The sequence below is a fragment of the Arvicanthis niloticus genome, chromosome 30, assembly GCF_011762505.2.
Source record: "Arvicanthis niloticus isolate mArvNil1 chromosome 30, mArvNil1.pat.X, whole genome shotgun sequence".
Classification (NCBI taxonomy): domain Eukaryota; kingdom Metazoa; phylum Chordata; class Mammalia; order Rodentia; family Muridae; genus Arvicanthis; species Arvicanthis niloticus.
The window spans coordinates 13,127,364-13,152,456 of record NC_133438.1 but is presented as its reverse complement, the minus strand read 5'-3'; the positions used below and the strand labels follow the sequence as shown (position 1 = coordinate 13,152,456).

Sequence of the window (25,093 nt, the reverse complement as noted above, 5' to 3'; positions counted from 1 at the left end):
ACTCTTTTGGTGTGTCTGAAGACTGTGTACGAGTATACATAAAATAAATAAATAAATCATAAGGAAAGAAAAAGGACAAGGAGAATTGTGGGGATGTGGGAAGTGAAAGGAGACACTCCTTCATCCTGGGGTTTGGCTGAAGCCTCTTGCCAGCTTGGAGCCAAAAGTTCTATCACCATTAACAAAATTCACAGTCACAGTGGCTACGTGGAGACAATACTTCTTATAGGTACTTATATTTCAAAGAAAGACATTAAAATGGCAACCAGCCACACTTAAGACATTGAAGTTTAACCTTACTTCTTTCCTGGCTGTGAACTTGTAAATTTCAAAAGTATTTTTACAAATAAGTCATTGAGTTGGAGTTTGTTTATGGCTCCGAAGAACAGGTCGTGTATGGGGAGCCCTGGCTGGTGACAGGTCACACAGCAAAGGAGTAGTCAGAAGATGGAAGAAAGGGCCGTCCAGAAAATCTAATGTTATTTTTTTTCTGAAGAATTCTGAAGATAGCATAGTCAAAATATATTTATTTTTTACATTTACATTAGTAATAAGAATGTCAATTATTATCACATGATGTTAGAGGTCTCCAATCACCAAATGGCATGAGCTGAGATTCTTTAGAGTAAAGCAACCACTCAAAAGGATCCGGAAGTAGTATACGGAACACTAAGTGAACTGGACTCAACAGTGTTTAAATGAAACCCCTTTGACCTTCAAAATGAAGCGTTTGGGGCTGCAGACAGAGCTCGGTGGGTAAGAGCACCCCCTGTTCTTGTAGAGGACCACATCAAGTAGCACCCACATCAGGTTGCTCACAACCACCTGCAAGTCCTCCAGTTCTATGCACACACACGCGCGCACACTCCAAAATATTTTAAAAAGAAAATTATGAAAATAAAGACATTGTATTTTCAAACAAATCAAAAGAATCTAGAATCTGGAATTTCCTACCCAATTAGATTTCTAGGATGCTGATAGACTTTTCAGAAAGTAGTAATGGGGCCATGAAACCAGATCTATAGAAGTAGATTAAAAAAAAAAAAAAAAACAGAATGAGGGCATTGTGGAGAAATGAAAAGCACAAAATGCACATGACACATATCCATGCACTATGGACTAGGATTTAGAGTTAGCTTTATTCTAGAACTCTCCCTACTAACACTGATAGCACAATTCTGAAAAAAAAAAAAAATCAAGCAATTTTCCTACACAAAAATCTTGCATGCACAGTGGCGAGGAAATGAAGCAATCCATTAGAGGGGAGACCAGCATCACCTTCGACTTTTCTTCCTCTGCCTCCAACCCAGCAAGGAGCCCTGCTGCCTCATTTCAATTTTCACAGAAAGCAGCTAGACTTCAGCCACCCTTGCTGCCTCACTGCTCCCAAAGATTTCAGGCTCTATCAAACCTGGGGTACTCTGCTCGAGTTTTGCACTTTGTGATACCACTAAATTTGGCAAGGAAGGGGTAAGGTTAATGGCGGTGTTCTATTGGAGGGATTAAAAAGCCTGCACTCTATGGACGACTAGAGGTCACCTTTCTCTATCCAGTAGGGCCATAGCTTCTTGAAGCCTTGGCCATGTGAATGGCAGCATAAAAGGATTAAGCCCTAGCCAGGAAGGCAGGGAAAGAAAAGAGAAGGCAGTGGGAAGGCCAAGAGAGGAATGTCTTACAGGAAGCCACTCAGCACCGGACTCAAGTGGCCTGAAAGGTACTTCAAAGTACACAGAGGAAAAACCGGTGACGAGGATGACCATCACAGGGGGCTGAGTTAGCCTAGAAAATTCCTTCTGATGTGTCAGTCTTGCATGCTTTAACAGCTTCTTGAAATCAGCCTGCATATTTACTTCTGTGGGATGTTCTATGTAGTTTAACACTGTGTTTAAGAGGGCTTTGAATTTTGAGATAAGAGAGGTTTTTGTTTTTTTTTTTTTTTGAACATGTGTGACACTCTGAATTTGATGGCTTAACTTAAAACTGGCTAGAAATAAGGTCATATTGTAAGCAGTAAGCGTTACATTGTCTTATAGTCACTCCCACTAACGGGACTTAGGTACACGTGAGGATTTGTGGACTTCTGGGTTAGTGACATTTATTTATCAGCAATGAAAACTGTGTATCATTTATATTCACATTTAATTTCAAAGTCACAGTGCAGCCTGTGCTTGGCTCAATGCAGTATTAAAGATTCTAGGACTAATTATTTCTGAGAAATAACTGGTAACTCCATTTTGTTCTTTTTATTATTATTAATTGTTTTTCTTTCCTCATGTACATGTGTGGTACTGAGAACTGAATTTTGGGCCTTGAGCCCTTAATGTTAAATCTGAAGGCCATTAGAACTGAGTTCTTCAGATTACATGTGGTGAATGGAGGGATGGAAGAGTGTAGTGCCTCCATGGTGACAAAGCTAGTTTCTCCCTTCCCCCATAATGTCCCGTCACCTAGGAGATGACACCGAGATGAGTTGGGTCAGCTTTTTATAGCTCCAGTTTTATGTAGAGAAAATAACAATATATTTTAAGAGTTTGAAGATGTACAGGAAATTCTGTCTCAAAATAAAGGTGAACAGAGCCTGAGGAACACCCCCTGAGGTCTTCTGGCCTCCACATGCAAGTGTAAACGTGTGCACAAGCAACTATGCACACAAATGCACGCATGTGTGTGCACGTGCACACACATAATTCTAAGGTGTATGTATATGTGCGTGTGTGTGTGTGTGTGTGTGTGTGTGTGTGTGTGATTTTCCACCTCCTCATTAGGGAAACTGTTTCTTAAGAATAGTTAGTAGTCATTTTGCATGATACCCAAAATCAATAGCCAAAAAAGATCTCCAGGGGAAAGCAGTGAGAAGGAGTTATATGTGGGAAGTGATTATCAACACCATAGCAACCAAGGTCCTATGAGAAATAGGTTATTGAACTCAGAGTACTTGAAGCTCTGAGGAGCACCACTTATAGCACAGCCTACACAGAGGGTTCCTCAGGGGTTGTACATTGTCCATACCCTGTAATTTTATGTGGAGTCCTAGTTGAATTTGGTGTTAAACTGAGTGAGCTTGGCTGAAATGTTAAGGGCTTAACAGCCAGGTGAGCTGTTTGGCCAGTACACAGGGCATCTTCTGTAGATCACTTTGGAGATCTTCTCCAAGCCAAATACAAAGAATTCTATTGGCTTTTGAACGGGTTTTCTTGATAGTTCACATAGACCACGTGATTTATGATTTTAAAAAGCAGCGCTATCAATCAAAAGGACAAAGCAGTATGTGATTTGAACTTTAGCATTTTCTACATATAACTAGAATAAAAGACTATAACGTCAAGTGTTTTCTTACAAGATATTTCACACCATGAACATATGTCCTCTAAGAAGAGATTTAAAAGATTGCATTCCCACAATGACTGTATTTTTAACATCTTATCAAGGACATACACACAAAACTACTTAGGATAATTTTCTTCTGAGGCATCCTAAGTATGTTATTAAAATATAAGTTTATCACTTCTATCTAGAAAAAAGAATCTACTTTCCAGTTTGTGTAATAAATAGCACCCTGAAGGTAAAGAGAACTAACTGCAAGGGAGATTGGGCATGCACAACTTTTAAAATTAGGTTTTTAATTTTTATCAATACTTCTGAATGCAGCAGAGCTACATAACGCTCCTCAAAAAGAGAGACAATTATCATTCAGACCATGGTGACCCAAAAAAATCAAGCCCACCAGCAAAGAGTAAATAAATCATAAACTGACCCTCCCTTTTCAAGCACTGTGAGTTTCTGAAATGCTGCAGGTTAAGCCGAATTCTTTCTGTATAGCTTAGTTCCTGTGCTTTTCAAAAAAAAAAAAAAAAAAAAATGGAGGAGTTAAAATTCCTTTTTAAAACCTTCTACCCTCTATGGACCTACCATTAGGCCTGTGGTACAATGCACAGAGGTTGATTAGTGGGAGAATTTCATGGGTTCACAAAGCCGAACATTGAATAAATAAACAGGCATACTGACTCTAAGCCACCCACCTGTACCCTGCCTCCTTGAAGCCCAAAAGGCAATAAAAGAAGTCTAGGTATGAACAAAATGAGCAAGAATGAGAACAACTCCTCCTCCTCCTCCTACACACACACACACACACACACACACACACACACATAACCCATTGACCTGCTCCTGTATTCCTAAACTATTTCTCTAAAGGAGACAATCTGAGTCCATTATGTTAATCATTCTTACTCACTTGGGTCCTATGGCAGTTTGAAGAGAACATGCCAAGATCTTTCATTAGCATACCATAGATTCTCTTTTCATTATAAATCAAACTAAATAGGTCATGATTGCCTAATCATTATGCAAAGTATCGCCTCTGGGAATCACACATGTTCTCTGAGAGTCGAAGTTCTTTTCAGTGCTTTGAAGTCTAATTTTTCCCAGCTAACTTGCCACAGCTCATCTCCACCTTTCATCTTACAGAACGTGTGCTAGAATGGAAGTCACGAATACTAACAGAGTGGTATTTAATTAATTCAGGGAGAAATATTTTTGTTATCACTCCTCCCAACATATTATTAATAAGTTCCCTCCTTCACTATCCCTCAGCAGCCAAGGAAATAGGGTTAGTCGAAGACTTTCTCCTAAAATTATACAGTTGATAAATTTATTTCTCCTTGCTGGTAAGGGGTTGGCTTTTCTCTACTAAAAAGAGTTCAGCTTTATTCTTAAAGGTTAGGGAGAACACAGACATTGGACTTATTAAATAATCTCCAAGGCCAGACCAGCAATGATACCCACAAGCAAATGTCTAAAATGACACATACACAGATACACACACACACACACACACACACACGCATCTCTGCCTTTAACTTTTGTCAAGTTGTCTTCTCAGTTTAAAATTTGCTTATGGGGTAGTTCAAACATGATCAAAACGGGTCATTCATTGAGTGTCAACTCTACCTCTGTGTCTCAGTCTTCCTAATGATAGCATAGAGTCACGACAGGCCAACAAAGCATTAGACACCATCTGCCTACAATATTTAACTCATTAAATCACTCAACCTCGTACTGACATGGTCTTACTCCCTGTGTACACAGAATCCAGGCTGACATATCTGCAGCCTGTGGGATAAACAGCAACGCTCCCCTGACACTGAGGCAGGTGGAATCGGTACTGTGTAGTCCAAGCGTACAAGTGGGTCTCATTCAATCACTCTGCCTCCGTCAGCATTTACTTCCAAACCATTGGGACTTCTTGTCAGACTGACCTCCAGCGTCTTGCCCTGCTCTCCATGCCTCTCCCATACAATACACTCGGAAATGCTTTTCCAATTCCCAACCACTGTTGTAAAGTAGGCGCTCTTGCCAACCTGCCTTTCAGTGACTCAGCAGCAGCAGCAGTTCGTGTCATCACCTGCTACTGCCAGGTGACGCACCAAAAAGGCCTGGGTCACCCCATGTAGCTCTCAGTTGAGCTCACGTGTTCCGTTTTTCCTCTGCCCTCCTCCTCTCTTTGTCTCTCTCACTCTCTCTATTCCGAGACACCCTTTAATTCTCCTCCCTCCCCCAATAAACCTCTTGCTCTAGGTCTGTTGCATGGTGTGACTGCCAAAGGTACATTTTTGTCACTTTATCCTAACGCCCGTACCCCTCCACAATCTATTACATAATCTAGTGGAAATGATTCATACATGTACGTCAACCCAGGTCATTTCCTGCTCCGAATCTTCCAGTAGCATGTAAAGCTCTTGGCATTAAATTTTCACTGGCCCAAGAGGCCCCAGGGACCATGCTGTCATCTCAACACACCACAGACTTATTGTCTAGACTTTTTAAGAGATGCTTTTTGACTCACCAAAACTGAAAAGCTAGTTCCTACCTTTTTCTCATCCTTGAAAGTTCTTCCGTAGATCATTAAACACTGGACATTTCCAGTCTTTCAAGTCTCAACCGGAATCAGGGTCTAGAACAAGATTTTCCTGACTGGGACCCCATCCTCACAACTTCCACCCTCTCCACCAAGTCTCTCACTGGCCACTCCCCCACTGCTGGCTTCCTCACAGAACATCCTGGTATTTCCTTCCTCCCTGGCAGCTCCTTGCTTGTTTATTTCATTAATTGTTTCTTGCTCATTTTTCTCCCATTCAATGCTAAATGAAAAGTAGGCTCCATGTCAATCCTATTATTCTGGGGTCTAGATTAGCCTGTAGGTAACATATGCCTAATAGTGGACATTTATTTGCTCTAGTTGGATAAATGACTGGTTAGGACCCTTTAATGGCTTTCTATCCCCTGCAGAAGAAAGTTAACTGTATTAACTGAGCAAGCGTACTAACTAAATGCTTTCCCTAGGGGTAGAGCCGTCTCTCCTGCTCAACCATCATCAATGTGTGTCACCCTCAAGAGCCACCACCTGTCTCTCTTAGACTGATTATATTCTGAGGACTCCTTAGAAACCCTGCTTTGTCCCTAGAGGGGCAATATCCCCAGGCAAAGCTCCTATCCCACGTCACATTCCTGCAGTGCTCTTAGATATCATTCACAAAAAACAAACAAACAGAACTCTTATCTTCCTGATTAGATTGTAAACTCCATAACCCCAGGCACTGAATTTGTCCTATTCATCTTTTACACCAAGAAGTCTGCTTGGCTACACCAATTTCTTCTTCAAACTTGAGAAAAGAGAGATTACCCATTTTTTTTCCCATATGACTAGGCTAGAACACTTCCTGGAACCTCTCTGCTGTCATTCCACATTCAGGATACAGATGCCTTGTCCTCTTCCTGCCCCCTTCACAGCTTGACACTATGGATACACCCTGCACAGATATTCCCTCCTCTTCCTCCCCATCTTCAGCCAGAAAGGTCCTCAGTCCACATTTGGTTATCTAATCCCTGAAACGATTGTTGAGATCAGTTGAAACAATCCTTTCTATTCTTACAGCCCAGAGGGAAGTTCAGATCAGTATGGCTTGAAGCCAAGAGACCTAAATAAATACAGAGGCAACCAGAGCCAGGGAACTGGAGTGTGTTCAGTCATACACTATCAAAGCAACTCACTGCTATTGGTCACGAAAGGCAAAAACAGAAGCTCAGATTACTGATAGACAAGCTTATTTCTTCTAGTGCCTAACACTCCACTCTCCTTTTCTGGAGGTTGCTCATATGATTGTTGAAGTTAGGTCTGTCTGGTTCTTCCTCCCAGCCCTGTGCTCCCAGAAATAAGATGTAGACTCAAAACATATTTACAAATACCTTGGCCATATAGCTAGGCTCATCTCTGATTAGCTCATAACTTAAAATAACCCAGTTATTCTAATCTACATTTTACCATGTGGCTGGTAACTTGTGCTTAGGTACCATGCATCTGTCTCGTCACATCTTCCTAGCAAATCTCTTGCCTGACACTATCCCAGCATCCTTTCTGCCTGTAGGATATTCCACCTCTTATTTCCTGCCTAAGCTATAGGCAATCAAATTTATTATTGGCAGGTACCATATCCATACAGACACAAGACATTTTCTCTATTGATGTTGTTCTGGTACTTATTTTAAATTAATGCACATAGGCATGTGGTTAACAGTCTCTTTTTTACATGTGTCATCGTCTGATGAGGGAAGGTTGGTTAGCTAGCCTCTGGAGATGAACGTCAAATACCTGTGACTCCATCTTGTCCTCCATTATCCTAGCTAGATGAAGTTTTGGGTGCACACACATAGAAACCTGGAAGGCAGATGGGCCACACTGCAGGCAAAGAGAAACAACTGTTCCCATGGAAACCAAGGTGCCTACTCTGGGAAGCCTCAGACAAAGGGCATTTTCACACAGCACCAAAAGGTCTTGGGCATTGGTGCTTAAGAGCTAGCAGGTGAAATTAGTGTCTCAGAGAAAATTGAAATAATTGCTGTCAATCATTGGTACTTCTTGCTACCAGGAGCAAAGAACTCAGAGAGAACTGATTCCCACAGGTATAAGACATAGGTGAAGCCAGGATCTTTATATTTCACTGAATGGAGTAGGAAATGTATAACTCAAAGTCAAAGCGTCTTGGTGGCTGAATTTGGGACTAAAGTTAAGGATTTGGAGAGGAAGTCCCTCTGATTGCCCATCAGCTACTAATACTCAACACAGAAAAAATCTCTTAGGTAAAACCTTTTTCTGTAAGATCACCTAACAAAAAAATAGTTTAATTTATCAAGAAGTCCCATCCTAATGCCAAGTCACCTGGCCTCACCATCCCATGATAATTAACAACCACCAAGGTTACAGAATCAGAAAGAGCAGTAACAAGTGTGCAAAGGCTTCTCATTTTTTGGGAGAGCTCTGCCCATTCCCAGAAGATATGAGCTACCAACTCCCTCCAGTCAGAATGGCTAACATCAATAAATCTGACAACAAATGTTGGAAAGGATGTGGAAAGATAAGAATATGTACCCACTATTGGTGAGGTGCAAATTAATGCAGCCATTGTGAAAATCTGTTCTGAGATTTTCGAAATCTTAAAAATAGAACCTACATATGACCCAGCTATTTCATACCCAGAGAACCCCACTACCTACCACAGAGATATCTGTACCCCAAGTTTATTGCTGTTTTATTCACTATAACAAGAGTTGGAATCAACCTAATTATTCATCAGCAGATAAATGGAATAATGACAATCCAACACATACATACATACACACACACACACACACATACACACACACACACACACACACACACACACACACACGCATTCGAGAACTAATTAGAATACTATCTAGTTAGCTCTAAAGAAAATGTAATCGGAAAAATTTCAGGAAAATGGAAGGACTTAAGAGTGCATAATATTAAGTGAGGTCACATAATCTCCGAAATAAAAATACTTCATATTCCCCTCTTATGCAAAATCTACCCCAAAATAAATATGTGGGTGGGTGGGGGAACACAACATGTGGAAAGAGGAACAGAAAGGTTGAAGGTTAGGAGACTGAATTTGGGTCATGGACATGAGTATGAACGGGATATAAAGCTACTTGTTTTTGTAGTTCTAACTCTGTCATAGAATTTTTGGGTTTGGTAGTGGATAAGTGTATTACAATATATTTGATAGTGAAAGAATAAAATCCAGTGTACACAGTATCTTTTTTTCAAACGACTATTCTAGCTGGATAGAAGGTCACTGTGATATATAGACTTTGGAACAGATTAATTTCGGTATAATTTTCTTTTGCAGAATGTTTGTAATAAAATCTCAAAATGAAACAACAGCAACAAAAATAGTCTAAACTGAGTTGTTTGGTTGGTTTTTGCATCAAGGTCTGGTGTCTCACAGGCTGGTGTCTCACTTAGTTTGTAGCTGAGGATGACCTTGAACTTTTGACCCACCTACCTCTACCTCTCCAGTGTTAGAAGGGAAAGAATGCCCATCACAGCTTCACGCAGCATTAACGACTGAGCCCAGAATTTCCTGTATTTAGGCAAGCACTCTACCAGCTGAGCTACACACATCCTTAGCTCCTGGAATTAAGAGTTTTATTTATTTTTATTTATTTTTATTTATTTTTATTTTTTTAATTTTTAAATTTTTTTTTTAATTTTTATTTTATTTTATTTTATTTTTGGTTTTTCGAGACAGGGTTTCTCTGTGTGGCCCTGGCTGTCCTGGAACTCACTCTGTAGACCAGGCTGGCCTTGAACTCAGAAATCCGCCTGCCTCTGCCTCCCAAGTGCTGGGATTAAAGGCGTGCGCTACCACCGCCTGGCAAATTAAGAGTTTTAATCAATAAAAGTTTATTGCAGGAAGTTCTTTTATAGTTTACTCTACATACAATATACCTAATAATCACTCATATTTCTTTAACTTGCTCCTAAAGAAAATATCTTCTTCATGCTGCAAGCACCAAATCAACCTTGTAGGAGAAACAAGAGAGGAAACAGAAGCGCAGCGGGATCGCAGACTCCCTGACTTAATTCAGGTTCTGGGAGATACCCAGAGATACTCACGCAGTCGTGGTCTGCATGTCGTGCCAGCTTCTGCTGAAGTTCTGCTTCAACTCGTTCATCAGGTTCATGCCGAGTTTCTGTTTGATCTCAACCAGATGTCTTTCTTTGGCTGACAAAACTTGTCGTAATGTTGTGATTTCGTCTTCTAGCTAGAGGTGAGAGGGAAAAAAAATGGTGGGGTGAAAACTTCAGAGCGCACCCGCACTCTGGGATGCCTTAGCTATGTGACATCACCGATGCGACCTCGCAGATGACCTCGCTGCGGAGTGATCTCAAAGAGTGACCTCAGTCAGCGGACTGCCTGAATCCTGTTAGAAGCCTCATGCTGTCAGCCCCCAAACCCACCATGCAAACAACAGTCCACTCTCTAACACTGAAACTGGATAGAGGATGCTTACGTTTAACGTCCCCAGAGTATTCGGTGTTCCTTCTGATTGGTTTAGATTGGGCACCAAGATATAAAAAAATAAAAATAAAAATCACCAGGAAGCCTACTAGAAAATAGGCATTCTTATTACATTTATTAAGGTGCATTTGTGGAGAACTGAACTGTATGCCTGTGGGGGTTAACATGCTAAGGCTTGTGTGTGGAATCAGAGGACCACTCACGGAAGTTGGTTCTTTCCTTCTATCACATGAGTCCTGGGATTCAAGAGTCTAGTTGTCACCTGTAGCAGGTTCCCTTACTGCCTGAGCCACCTCACTGCCCTAATAAGGTGTTTGATGTTTAATAAAGATTGGTTTTGTATTTCTCATACTATTTAACAAAATAACTTTGTTTCTTGTGTTACTAGTTAATGTTTGCTTATTTTTTGCCAGCCACATGTTACTGTACTGGTATATGAATAAATCTGGCCGATACTGTGCTTTTTCCAAGCTAGTGCCCTCCTTTATAAGTGAGAAACAAGGAGGATAAGGATGCATGCAAGGACATAATTTAGGTTATGTGCTCTTTAACAATTTATTGACATGGAACTGCTACACATTAAGCTGAGTATATCTTAAGTATATAATTTATAAGTATATGTATAAGCATATATATCCATGTACTATATATGTATATACTTATATATTCATACATTGTACACATATACATATATGTATGTTTGTATGTATGTATGTATCCACGCAGCCATCCCTACTACTGGCACCTGAAAAATATATCTTACCTCCTAGCCACTCTTTATAATTTCCTCTCCCCAGTTCTTCCCTGTCCCCCTAACTCTTGGCCTCACTAGGCAACTGCTAATATTCCTTCTTTCACTCGAGTTGAATTTGCAGTTTCAAAAATGTTACATAATTACATTTTAATGCTGTGCATATTCATTTTGTTTGGCTTCTTTTCACTTAGCATAACTATTTGCAACTGACCCATGTTGCTGATTAACCACTTCACTTTTCCCTGCAGAGGGCTTCTCTGTTGTGTGGGTCTGCCAGTGTGTTGTTAAGAGGCTCTTGGATTTAGCTAATACAAATAAAACCACTACAAAAGCTACCTACAGGGCTTTGTATGGAGAACATAGTTCTTCTTTCCCCCCCATTGTGCACAAGTAAATCACTACTATGAAGCTGTTTTTGCAAGTTATTTTCTAGCAAGGAAATTACACAAAATACTTGTTAGGCGTCAAAAGAACCTCGCCCCAAGATGGCGATGGCCACCCGAGGGCTGAGTGATAAACAAGTCCTTATTAGGTGTGAAGGCTGTGCTTCAAGGTGGCCTGATCACAAGCATCACGAGCCTATGGAGAGATGATACATGGCATGAGTTCATGGGCTCCTGGCAGGGTTTATAAGCTGCGCCCTGGAAGGGATGGGGGCTCGCCATCTTGACTACCAACTGCTAAGCATCCTGAGTAAACTGCTGTGAGAAGGAACTGGTTGTTCCGTGTCTTAATTCCTGCTGGTCAGGGTTGACGCGGCACAAATACTCAAGAGTTTGGGGTATTGTAATATCCTATAACATAAATTTAAGCTTCCCAAAGCCTGACTTAACTACATGCTATACTTTGTATTACAAATACATGGAGAGCTCTGATATTAGTGATTACTCTCCCATCTCTGCTTCTGGGGAGCACAAAATCATTTGTGCTTTCCTTCAGCAAGGAAAGCATCATGAGGATGTCCTCAGTCCTCAGTGTGTACAGAGGTAACAGAAGTCTGCCAGACCCTTAGAGTTCTGAGCTTCTACAATGGGGGAGCTCGAATTTACCTCTGACCACACAACTTGTGGCTAGCCTTGCCAGGCATGCCGCAAACACATTGCTTGTTTCATTGGGGAACAAGCTGCTGAAGAATGGTGACTACATTGGAAAGAAATAAGTCTATTCTCTGGCACAGGAAGACTTTTTCCCAGTGCTAAACAGTGGGAATCAAGTTGTGATTTTTCTTCTTCTTCTGTTTTCGCCATGGTGAGGATTGAACCCACAGACTCACAAACATGTATTCTCCCACTGAGTTGCTCCCCAGGTGGGAAGTCTCCCAACACAGATAATCACTTCAGGAAAAGACTCCCAAGTCCAGATTAGAAGTATCTTAAATAGCACACTATGAAAGAGCAGTATCATGGAGATTTTACTGTCAGGAAAATGTTCTTGAAGGTTTCACACTATCCAACTTGTGTATTCATTAAATGTTTCTGTAGGTTCTCTGAAGCTTTTTCCAGAAAAGAGACTGAATCACACATTCCATATGTGTTCATAATCAGTAGAAGCATCTCTTTTTCTTGATGATCAAGTCTTAATACATGCTGCTGCATGGATGAACTTTGAAAATATTAGGCTTAGGAAAAAGAAATTAGACACCAAATATGAGTCCACATATAGGAAATGAGTCCACATATATGATGAGACAGACAAATAATTAGAATGAAATAATGGTTTGTGATATAGTGATAAGATCCATTAAAAACACATATTCCATTTTGGATATTACAAATATAGATGTTTTTATTAAGTTGCAAAATAACTCAAGCTAATCATAGTGGACAAACCACTGCACCAGGACAGGGGTGATACTGGTTTCATGGGAATTTAAAGAATACAAGTATAACATTTAAAAAAGAAAAAAAAATCTACAGTTCAAATTGTGCTCAAAATGTATGTGTGGATAGACTTAGAAGACTGTGTGAGGACACCCTCATCCAGACATTAACAACAAAATGGGGGAAGACTGAGGGCAACAGGAAAGTCGGAGGGGACTGGGAAGAGGAGCGAATCAGACTCTGGCTATCTGTCAGATCCAAGATTGCTTTGGGCAAAAGGTCAGAAGTCCTTATACAAAGAACTCTTGCTTTGACACAGGACTGCACTTTGCCTCATGAGAGTGCTCTCTAAAGAATCTTTAAAAATTTTTAAAATATTTATTTATTTTTGAATGGAGAGGGCGTGCACATACCATGGTGCGCTCGTGGAGACCATAGGGCAGCCTGTAAGACTTGATCTCTCCTTCCACTGTGTGGATCTCAGGAATCTAATTCAAGTCGTTAGGCTTGGCCATAGGCACCTTTACCTGCTGAGCTAAGTCCTGGCCTCTGAGGACTCTTCATAATCCATGCCTAAGAAATTCAATAGGACCTTCCAGCTACTTGTGAGCACATGTGGAGGATGGAGATCTCAGCTGAGCTTTCTGAAAGTGCTGATCTCTGTGTGTTCTTATGCTAACTGGGTCCTAGCGCTGCAAGCAAATTCTGAATGTGTGTGAGACATACAGGACCTACAGTGCTGTCTGTGTGGAAGAGATGGAAGGTTGAACCTGTCCCATCCTTCTGCATTATTCTGCTCCAGGAGCCCTTCTCCAGCCCTCGACAAGGAAGAGGCACCTCTAAGCAGTGAGTCAACGGTCGAGAGGAGACTGCCAGCAAAAGGCCTGCCACAGACCTGTACGTAGGATGAGCCTGGCACTTTCTCTAGGATGGGTTCTTACAACAGCTGCAAAAGGTCTAACTAAGACCTAATTAATTGTAGCTCATCTCTCCACCCCAGAGCCTTATTCTTCTGCAAAAGAGCCAAGTCGGCTGCTCTCATGATCGAAAGATTCATTAAAATAATAACAATGTTGAAGAATTCCTCTTAAGAAGAAGATTACACCTGTGTTGTGGTTGTTTTAGTTTTGTTTTTGAGACAAGGTCTTATTATGTAGCCCAAGCTAGCCTGGGACTCATCCCACATCCTAAGCTAGCCTGGGACTCCTCCCATATCCCAAGCTGCCCTCCAGCTTGCCCCAGACTCCTGAAGGCAAGAAATAACAAGCATGCACAACCACACCTGGTTTGAGTCATGGTTTTCATATTCCATCTGGTCCATAAGTGATTAGCATTCACACAACATCTCCATACTAAGGAAAACAAGAAGCCCGTACTTAACCCAAGTTGTTATTGTGGATTAAGCAGTTCAGCCACCCACTTTACCACTGCCAACACAAGCAGCATTCTGCAGGGTATCTATTTATTACACTTTATTACAGGAAAGACAACAGAGTTGCAATACAGGACCTGTAGTGAACTAAAGATAGAAAGAAGATTGCTAAACATACCTGAACTAATTCTGCCTTTAGCGCTTCCTTCTCCTCCTCAGAGAGCATGCTAGAGAAGTCAGCAGTGCCTATTGCATCCCCATCTCTTCCTTGCAGTGGCTCCGTCTCCAACAAGCCTTCAGGCAAAAGTGACAACACATGAAGTAAGGCTATGCATTCAGCCATCATCCATTTCTGCAACCTGAAAGACTCTATATACTAATTTACTCTCACATTGAAAACCAACCAAAATTCTGACCCCCACCCCCAAAAAACAACCAAAAAACAAGAACAAAGTTCTCATCCTAAACTTGTGATTATCTCCAAAAAAGCAAATATTGAGAAGTCTAAAACAAAATAAACAATAAAAAAAAAAAGTGAATGGAAAGGCTTACCCAGAATGTAAACAAGGGGCTGGAGACCCTGCCCAGTGGTTAATAGCATGTATGCAGGGCCTGAGTTCAGTCCCTGAGTCAGAAAGCTCATAGCTCCCTGTATCTCCAGCTCAGGGGCATCCCACATCCTCTTCTGGACTCCAAGGGTACCTGCACTCACATGTACACACCCCTCTCTAACACACACTTATACACATAATTTTGAAAATAAAATACATGACTTTAAAAATGTGAACAAAGTAAGCTGTCACAGAATTTGCCTGTGTCATATAGGTTCACTTTTCACTGTCTCATGGGTTCAGGGTGCAGAGAATTTGGCCCACCCAGAAAGAGAGACATGATGTGAGACTTCGAATAAGCCTTCCTTTCCTGCAGCAGTCTTCAAGGCAACCTAACTTTTTCCAAACTCAGAGCCGAGTGACAGACTACATACATAAATATGAATGGAAGAATGGATGGATGATGGATGGATGGATGGATGAATGATGGATGGATGGATGATGGATGGATGGATGAATGATGGATGGATGGATGATGGATGGATGGATGGATGATGGGTAGATGGATGGATGGATGGATGGATGATGGATGGATGGATGGATGGATGGATGATGGATGAATGGATGATGGATGGATGAATGCATGCATGCATGCATGAAATTGAAACAAACCCTTCCACAGAGAACTCATTACTCTTTAGTGGGCTGCATGTAACTTGACTGCTTAGATGCACTTTGCCTACAAACAACCTGAGACCAAAAAAGTATTTTCTATTTTTGATGTGCCTACAGGTAGAGGCTGAAACAGCCACACTTCAAGGAACCACAGCAATAAATGGTTCACCAGAGAGGAAAGGACGGGAAGCACTTGGGGTTCTGATGCTGTCCTTGTACCACAGATTAACCCCACAATAAATCAATCTGTAACTTGTCATGTGATAAGGAGGCCTTTGTGACATCTGGCTGACACTCTCACTGGACTGTGTGCCTGGAGAACCCAGAGCATACCCACAGAAACTTTACTTATTTTTGAAATGGTATAGGGCAGAGCTGCCATTTATACATCAGTAGTAATAGGAGGGTCTTGTAATAACCATCCTGCCAATAACATTATTTCTGTGTAGACAATAATATACACATTCTATGTGACTCACAGAACAAAACTGAGAATTCCAAAAGACAGTCAGTTTATATATAACAACCTTTGGGAAGCACAAGATTTCTCTAACAAGATACAAACACAGCAAATATATAAGAAAGATTAAGAATGTCTCTCTCCTAAATACTAGCAGGGACACAGAGACAAGTCACACATCAGAATGTATCTGCTATGTAAATGATAAATGCAAGATCAGGTCCTAGAATATGTAGAATTTCTACAGACCATTTTTTTTTTTTTTTTTAGAAAAAAAATGAGGCTCAGCAGTTTTCACTGTCCTTTGTGTCCTACATCTAAAATTCTCCAGGCTCATCCCCAGCCCTAGAGCAAACTCCTTACAGGGGCTTGTACTCCCTGTCTGAATGCACTCTCTGGGGACTGTGACAAACCTCATGGCAGATCCAGCTTTCCTCCTTTCTGTGGACATTTTCATGTAATTCCTTCTGGCCCCGTCCTAGTCTGTTATGTGAGGGTATAATGTCTTCGAAATACATTCTGTCTGGGACCCTCAGGAGCCATATCTGCAGGGCCTTTAGAAGTGCTCCTTACCAGACAAGCCACAGCCAGCACAAGTTTCTAAGATCCAGAAAGGGAAACAGAAACCAAGGAACAAAAGACTTATCCAACATAGACAAGACCATAAGCCAACACACAGAATCACAATCACCCCAAACCCAGATGCCTAGACACCAGCACAAAAATATAATTAGTGATACCTAAGACAACATGCCTCCAGCAACCCCACTACTGTAGGCCCTGAGACATGCAGTATAACAAAGCAAAAGAGAAGGAATTCAAAATAGCTTTTAAGGATATGTTCAAAGATATGTTAGGAGATAGGTATAATCCTTTAATGAAGTCTGTAAAAACATGACCAGTGGAATAAAATCATGAGAAAGATCAAGATATTAAAGTAGGAATAGAATCACAAAAACAAAACAAAACAAAAAAAACATGAGGTAAAATTAGAAATGAAAACGAGTCAAACAAAAAACTCAGAGGTAAGACTCACCAGAAAAATATAAGAGATGGAAGATTCAATACAGGGAAATCCATCAATGTAATCCACTATATAAACAAACTCAAAAAAAAAAAAAAAAAACCACATGATCATCTCATTAGATGCTGAAAAAGCCTTTGACAAAATATAACATCTCTTCATGTTAAAAGTATTGGAAAGATCAGGAATCCAAAGCCCATACCTAAACATAGTAAAAGCAATATACAGCAAACCAGTAGCCAACATTAAACTAAATAAAGAGAAACTTGAAGCAATCTCACTAAAATCAGGGACTAGACAATGCTGCCCACTCTTCCCCTATCTATTCAATATAGTACTGGAAGTTCTAGCCAGAGCAATTAGACAAAAGGAGACCAAAGGGGTACAAATTGGAATGGAGGAAGTCAAGATATTTGTAGATGATATGATAGTATAAAGAAGTGACCTGAAAAAATTCCACCAGAAAACTCCTACACCTGATAAACAACTTCAGTGAAGTGGCTGGATATAAAATTAACTCAAACAAATCAGTAGCCTTCATCTACTCAAAGGATAAACAGGCTGAGAAAGAAATTAGGGAAACAACACCCTTCACAATAGTCACAAATAAAATAAAATATCTTGATATGACTTTAACCAAGCAAGTGAAAGATCTCTATGACAAGAACTTTAAGTCTCTGAAAAAAGAAATTGAAGAAGATCTCAGAAGATGGAAAGATCTCCCATGCTCGTGGATTGGCAGGATTAACATAGCAAAAAAATGGATGGAACTAGAAGATAACCCAGACACAAAAGAACATACATGGTATGCACTCACTGATACGTGAATGTTAGCCCCCAAACTCAGAATATCCATGATACAACCCACAAACCATATGGAGCTTAAGAAAAAGAAAGACTAAAGTGTATATGCTTCGATCCTATATAGAACTGGGAACAAAACAATCACAGGAGGTAGAGGGACAGAGGAACCTGGGAGGAAGTGAGGAGGGAGAGGGAAAAAGGGGCGCAGGCTCAGGTATCAGAAGGGACATGAGAGAAGTACAGAGGTTCAGGAAACTGAATAGAAACATGAAGCCGTGGGGGATGGGGAACTGGGGGTAGCCACTAGAAAGTACCAGACTCCAGGAAAGTGAGAGGCTCACAGGACCCAGTGGTGATGACTTTAGCCAAAATACCCAACAAAGGGGGAGATACAACCTATAGAGACCACCTCCAATAAATAGGCATGGCCCCAGTTGAGGGATGGAGCCACCCACTCATCTCAAAATTTTTAACCCAGAAATGTTCCTGTCCAATGGAAAATCAAGGACAAAAAATGGAACACAGGCTGAAAAAAAGGCCATCCAGAGACTGACCCACCTAGGGATCCATCCCATTTGCAGTCAACAAACCCTGATACTATTGCTGATGCCAAGAAGCACTTGCTGAAAGAGCCTGGTATGGCTGTTCTCTGCGAGGTTCTACCAGCACCTAACCAATACAGATGCAGATGCTCACAGCCAATCATCAGACTGAGCCTAGGGACCTAGGGGAAGGACTGAAGGAGCTGAAGGGGATTGCAACACCATAGGAAATCTGGTACACTATGAAAAGAGAAAATCTACAAATAACAGAAGTAAAGGAGAAGAAGAAATACAATTCAAACCACAGAAAATATTTTCAACAAAATCATAGAAGAAAATTTCCTTAACCCTAAGAAAGAGGTACCTATCAAAGTACAAAAGTCATACATGGTAACATCAAATAGGCTGTACTAGACAAGAAATTCTCCTTGACTAATCAAAGCACTAACATACAGAAAAAAATAATATTAAAGGCTGCGAGGGAATAAGACCAAATAACAAATAAATGCAGACCTATAGTAATAACACTGGACTTCTCAATGGAGAATTTAAAAGGCAGAAAGGCCTGAACAGATGTTCCACAGACTTTAAGAGACCACAGATGCTAGCCCAGACTACTGTTCCCAACGAAACTTTTAAATACAATAATCTCAGCACCACAAATGAAAGCTGGATTTCAATAGCAGAAACAACTGAAAGCTTACAAACTCATGGAACCTGAACAACTTACTATTGAATGAAAAATGGGTCAGGGAAAAAATTAAGAAATAAACTTAAACTTTCTAGAATTGAATAAAAGTGAAAGTACAACATACCCAAACTTATGGGATGCAATGAAGCAGTTGTAAGGGGCAAGGTTATAGCATTAAATGTCCACATTAAAAAAAAAAACTGGAGAGGCTTCATATTAGTAGTTTAACAGCATATCAAAGAAATAATACCCCAAAGGAGGAGATGGTAAGAAATATGCAAATTCAGGACTGAAATAACAAGCAACAATAACAAGGAAACAATGAAATGAACAGTTTTTTTCTTTGAGAAAATGAATGATTGATAAACTTTTAGCCAAATGAACTAAAAGACAGAGATGATCAAAATTAATAAAATTAGAGATAAAAGGGAGACATAACAACAGATAGTAAGAAAATCAAGGGAATCATAAGGATATACTTTAGAAGCCTGTACTTCATCAAATTGGAAAACCTAAAAAAAAGTACATAAATTTCTTGATATATATATATATTCTACCACAGTTAAATCAAGAACAAGTAAATAAGTTAAACAGCCCTATAATCCCCAGTAAAATACAGGCAGTAATTAATTCAGCCAACCAAAAACAAAAAGCCCAAGGCCAGATGGATTCAGCACAGAATTTTACTAGATTTCCAAAGAAGAATTAACTCCAATACTCCTCAAATTACTCCACACAATAGAAGGAACATTGCCTAATTCTTTTAAGAGACCGCAATTACCTTGATACCTAAAGCACATAAAGAGCAAAAGAAAAAAAGAAAGAGAATGAAAAAACAACTCCCCTTATGAACACAGCTGAAAAATTCTCAACAATATACTCAAAAACCAAATACGAGAATACATCCAAAGGATCACCCACCGTGACCAAGTAGACTCATCTCAGAGATGCAGGGATGTTCAGCAGACATAAATTGATAAATGTAATCTACCACATAAACAGACTAAAAGAAAAACCCAAATGCCATTAGATATAGACGAGGCCTTTGATAAAATCCAGCACCCCCCTCACGATAAAAGTCCTGGAGAGACTAGGGATACAAGGAACATACCTCAATGTAGTAAAGGCAATTTACAGCAAGACTAAGCAAACCATCGACCTAAATGGAGACGAATTCAAAGCATTTCCACTAAAATCTGGAACAAGTCAAGGCTGTCCATTCTCCATATTCATTCAATATAGTATTAGCTAGACCAATAAGAGAACAGAGGGAAATCAAGGGAATACAAGTCAGAAAGGAAGAAATCAAAGTATCTTTATTTGCAGATGATATGATACTATAGATAAATTACCCTGAAAAATTTACCAGGAATTTGTACAGCAGCAGATGAACACTTTTATCAAAATAATCAGAATACCAAAATAACACACAAATATCAGCCTACACACACACACACACACACACACACACATGGATGGCAAAAGAACTGAAAAAGAAATCAAGAAAACCTCACCTTTTACAATAGACTCAAAATAATTTCTTGGAGAAACTCAAACCAGGCCAGTAAAAGTTGGAAGCTTGTATTAGCTTCCCCTCTCAGCACTGAAATCCCTCTGGCTTAAACTTGTGGCAAACCTTGTCTGTGCATGCTGTCTCAGTTTCTAGGAGTTCATGTGTTTGTCAGTCATGTTGTGTCTAGAAGGCCTTGTTTCCTGGGTGTCTTCCATCCCCATTGGCTCTTAAAAAACCTTTCTGCTATCACTTCTACATAGTTCCCTGAGACCTGAGGAGCAAGATTTGATGGAAACATCCTATTTAGGGCTAAGTGTTTCAAGGTGTCTCACTTTCTGCACATTGTCCAGTTGGTGTATCTGTATTTGTTTCCATCTATTGCAGGAGGACGTTTCTCTGATGATGGCTGGGCAAGACACTGATCTATAAATACAGCAGAATGTCATTAGGAGTCATTTTACTGGTACATTTCAGTAGCAAAAGAGTGGTGGTCCATGACCTATATAGTCTCAGGTTCTTGTTTACCCAAACAGTGTTGGGTATGGGTTCCATCTCACAGAGTAGGCCTTAAATTTAATCAGAAAGTGGTTGGTTACTCCCACACCTTTTGTGCCAGTATTCCTTCAGCACATCTTGCAGGCAGGACACCATTATAGATCACAGGATTTGTAGCTGGGTTGGTGTTTGCCTTTTTCCTCTGGTTATGTGCAGAGTGCTTTCCAGTATTGTGAACTCTACTCAGTAGGGTGGAGACTCTACATAGGTACTAGCTGGACTTCTTGGTGTCAGTGAATTATGTTAGAATTGTCCTCGGCAATAGGGCCTCACCATCAATTTGTTAAGTGTAAGGGGAGGTTCTGATGTTAAAAGTTCTGTTCCCCTATTGGTTCTTGATTTGTCAGTAAAGAAGGCCAGGGGCTAATTGTTAGGCAGAAGGTACAAGCAAGACTTCTAGATCTGGGAAGAAAAGGGGAGATACAAGGAAGAAGAGGGCTTTTTTTGCACATGCTTTGGAGGAGGAAGAACACAACGATCATGTGAGGTTTCTGAGGGAGGTGGAGTTTGTGGCCTACAGGCAGGTGGCCAAGCAGGGGCTAGGTGGGACTAGTCACTAGGTTTAGGGCAGGTGGAGACACGGAGATAATAAAGTGGCAAGGCCATGCTTTTCTAGGCAGGAAATATCTGTGGCCAGCAATTGTGCCAAGAAGGCAAGTTATAAAGTAACAGTGTGCATGGTTTTCATCTGCAGATTCAAGAATCTTGGGAGGGAGCTGGTAGCATGGACACCCCCCCTCCCCAACCCCCGCCCCACAAAGGCAAATAAAATGGAAAGCCAGGTTAGGGCTGGTGGTATCTGATCCCAGGCAACAGTGGTAGTGATTTTAAAACTACACCCAACAGTGAAGGACAACCAATAGAATTGGCAACAGCCTGGGTTGTTTGGGTTCCATGGAGCCCAGTGGTCAACAACTCAATTAGATGTAACCATTTCCAGTACAAGAGTTGGTCTTGGTCTATGTCTTCCCTATTATTTCGTGATTCCATCTAGATTTATTTCATTTATGCATATATTTTAAGAAGCATCTATTACAGTATGTTTCATACAACCCCCCCCCCATGGACCTTTGTTGTGGTAATATTTTAAATTGGCGGCTCCCAATCTTGCTTGTTCTTAATCAGCTGCCATCTTCCAGACTAGCCTAGGCCTGAGTATATGACGCCACTGCTTGACTGAGGCTGCAGGCTCAGGCAGCCAGAGACACTGGCCCTGCCACCCACGAGACACCAGCATGGGAGATGGCTCTGCCAATCTTCCACGATGTCTCCACAAGGCATTCGGTACCCAGTAGAAATGAGACTCTAATGCTTAAAGATTAACCAAAGGCTTTATATGTTTGGTAATGCTCAATAAACAAGATGCCCACACAATTGGAGGTGTTCCCCAATTAACTAACCTCTATATACGTTGTTACCTAGGACTGCTCTCCATCCATGTATGGTTCTTTATAGCTTCTACATCTCTGCCTCTGTAGCTCCTCCTCTTCCTTCCTCTTCTTCCTCTCCTTATTTCTCCTCTTCCTCTTCTTACTCCTCCCACCTTAGCTCCTCCCAATTTGGGGGAAAAATATGCCACTACAGACCTTCATTTCAGCTGTCCCTCCCCATATCTCCTCACTTAATCCCCCTTCCCTCCTCCTCACCCTTGATTCCTCCTATCCCAACCATCCCTAACTATATATTCTATTTCCTCTTCCTAAGGAGATCAATCCTTCCCCTTACTCTATAACTAATCACTGTGGTTATATGAATTAAAACCTTCTTATCAATGAATTAACAGCTAACATCCACATATAAACAAATAAATACCATATTTGTATTTGGGGGTTACCTCATTAAGACTATTCTTCCTAGCTCTACTGATTTACCTGGAAATTTCATAATTTTTTTTAGCCACTAAGCATTGTGTAAATGTAGCACATTTTCTTTATCCAATCTTCAGTTGATGGACATCAAGGTTGTTTCCGGTTACTGGCTACTATGAATAAAGCTGAACACATTTTTCTGGTGAACTAGGGGTGGGGTTGGGAACAGGAGAGATCAGGTGGAGAAGAGAGAGTTGACATTACTTTTTAATGTCCAACTATTGTTTTAAATGTCTAACTATTATAGAACAGTGATGAACACAGATGAACGAGTGTGTCTGTTGTAGGATGAAGCATTCTATAGGCATACGCTTGAGAGTGGTACTCCTGCCTCTAAGATAGATCTATTCCCAGCTTCCTAAGGAACTGATGTGCTGATTTTCATACTGACTGTACACGTTTGCCCTCTTAAGACATTTAAAAAAAAAAAAACAAGTCAAAGAAGACATCAGATGACGGAAAGATCTTGACCATGATTGTGCATCAGTAGGATTAATATAGAGAAAAGAAGGTGAGGAAGAGCCTTGAATACCTGGGCACAGGGAAAAGTTCCTGAAAAAATACCAATGGCTTATGCTCTAAGATCAAGAATTGACAAATTGGACCTCATAAAATTGCAAAGCTTCTGTAAGGCAAAGGACACTGTCAATAGGACAAAACGGCAACCAACAGATTGGTAAAAGATCTTTACCTATCCTACATCCAATAGAGGGCTAATATCCAATATATACAAAGAATTCAAGAAATTAGACTCGAGACAACCAAATAACCCTCTTAAAAATGGGGTACAGGGCTAAACAAAGAATTCTCAACTAAGGAAACTTGAATGGCCAAGAAGCACCAAAAGAAATGTTCAACATTCTTAGTCACTGGGGAGATGCAGATCAAAACAACCCCGAGATTCCACCTCACACCAGTCAGAATGGCTAAGATCAAAAACTCAGGTGATAGCAGATACTGGGGAGGATATGGAGAAAGAGAAATTCTCCTCCATTGTTGGTGAGATTGCAAGCTGGTACAACCACTCTGGAAATCAGTCTGAGGGTTCCTCAGAAAATTGGACATAGCATTACCTGAGGACCCAGCTATACCACTACTGGGAAGCTATTAAAAACAATGAATTCGAGAAGTTCTTAGGCAAATATATGGAAATAGAAAATGTTATCCTGAGTGAGGTAACCCAATCACAAAAGAACACACATGGTATGCACTCACTGATAATTGAATATTAGCTCAAAAGCTCTCAATACCCAAGATTCAACTCACAGACCACATGAAGCTCATGAAGAAGGAAGTGTGGGTGCTTTGGTCCTTCTTAGAAGGAGTAACAAAATACTAATGGGAGCAAATATGGAGACAAAGCATGGGACAGAAACTGAAGGAGGGGCTGTCCAGAGACTGCTCCACCTGGGTATCCATCCCATATGCAGTCACCAAAGGTAGACGCTGATGTGGATGCCAAGAAGTGCAGGCTGACAGGAGACTGATATAGCTGTCTCTTTAAAGGTCTGCCAGAGCCTGACATATACAGAGGTGGATGCTCACAGCTAAACATTGAAGTGATCATGGGGTTCCCAATGGAGGAGTGAGAGAGAAGACTGAAGGAGCTGAAAGGGTTTGTGGCCCCATGAGGAGAACAACAATACCAACCAACCAGAGCTCCCAGAGTCTAAACCACCAGCCTGGGAGCACATAGGGAAGAACCCATGGCTCCATGTATATGTAGGGGAGGATGGCATTGTTAGGCATAGGTGGGAGGGGAAGTCCTTTGTCCAATAAAGGCTAGATATTCCACCCAGTGTGGGGGAATTCCTGGGTGGGCAGTTGGGTGGGAGCACAACCTCATAGAAGCAGGAGGAAGGGGGATGGAATGGGGGTCCCTAGGTGGGGGGAAATGGGGAAAGGAGATCACATCTAAAAATGTAAATAAAATATCCAATAAAAAAAAGAAGAAAGAAGAAAAGCCGGGCAGTGGTGGCACACGCCTTTAATCCCAGCACTTGGGAGGCAGAGGTAGGTGGATTTCTGAGTTTGAGGCCAGCCTGGTCTACAGAGTGAGTTCCAGGACAGCCAGGACTA

General features: G+C 40.8%; 1 protein-coding gene across 1 annotated transcript in view; it reads right to left on the bottom strand.

The window, feature by feature from the left end:
* The window catches only part of Tpd52l1 (TPD52 like 1), a 96,545-nt gene that overhangs the window by 17,794 nt on the left and 53,658 nt on the right, over nt 1-25,093 (bottom strand). Inside the window, 2 exon segments of the mRNA XM_076927921.1 lie at nt 9,966-10,128; nt 14,510-14,625. Of these exon segments, the coding sequence (XP_076784036.1) occupies nt 9,966-10,128; nt 14,510-14,625 (279 nt within the window).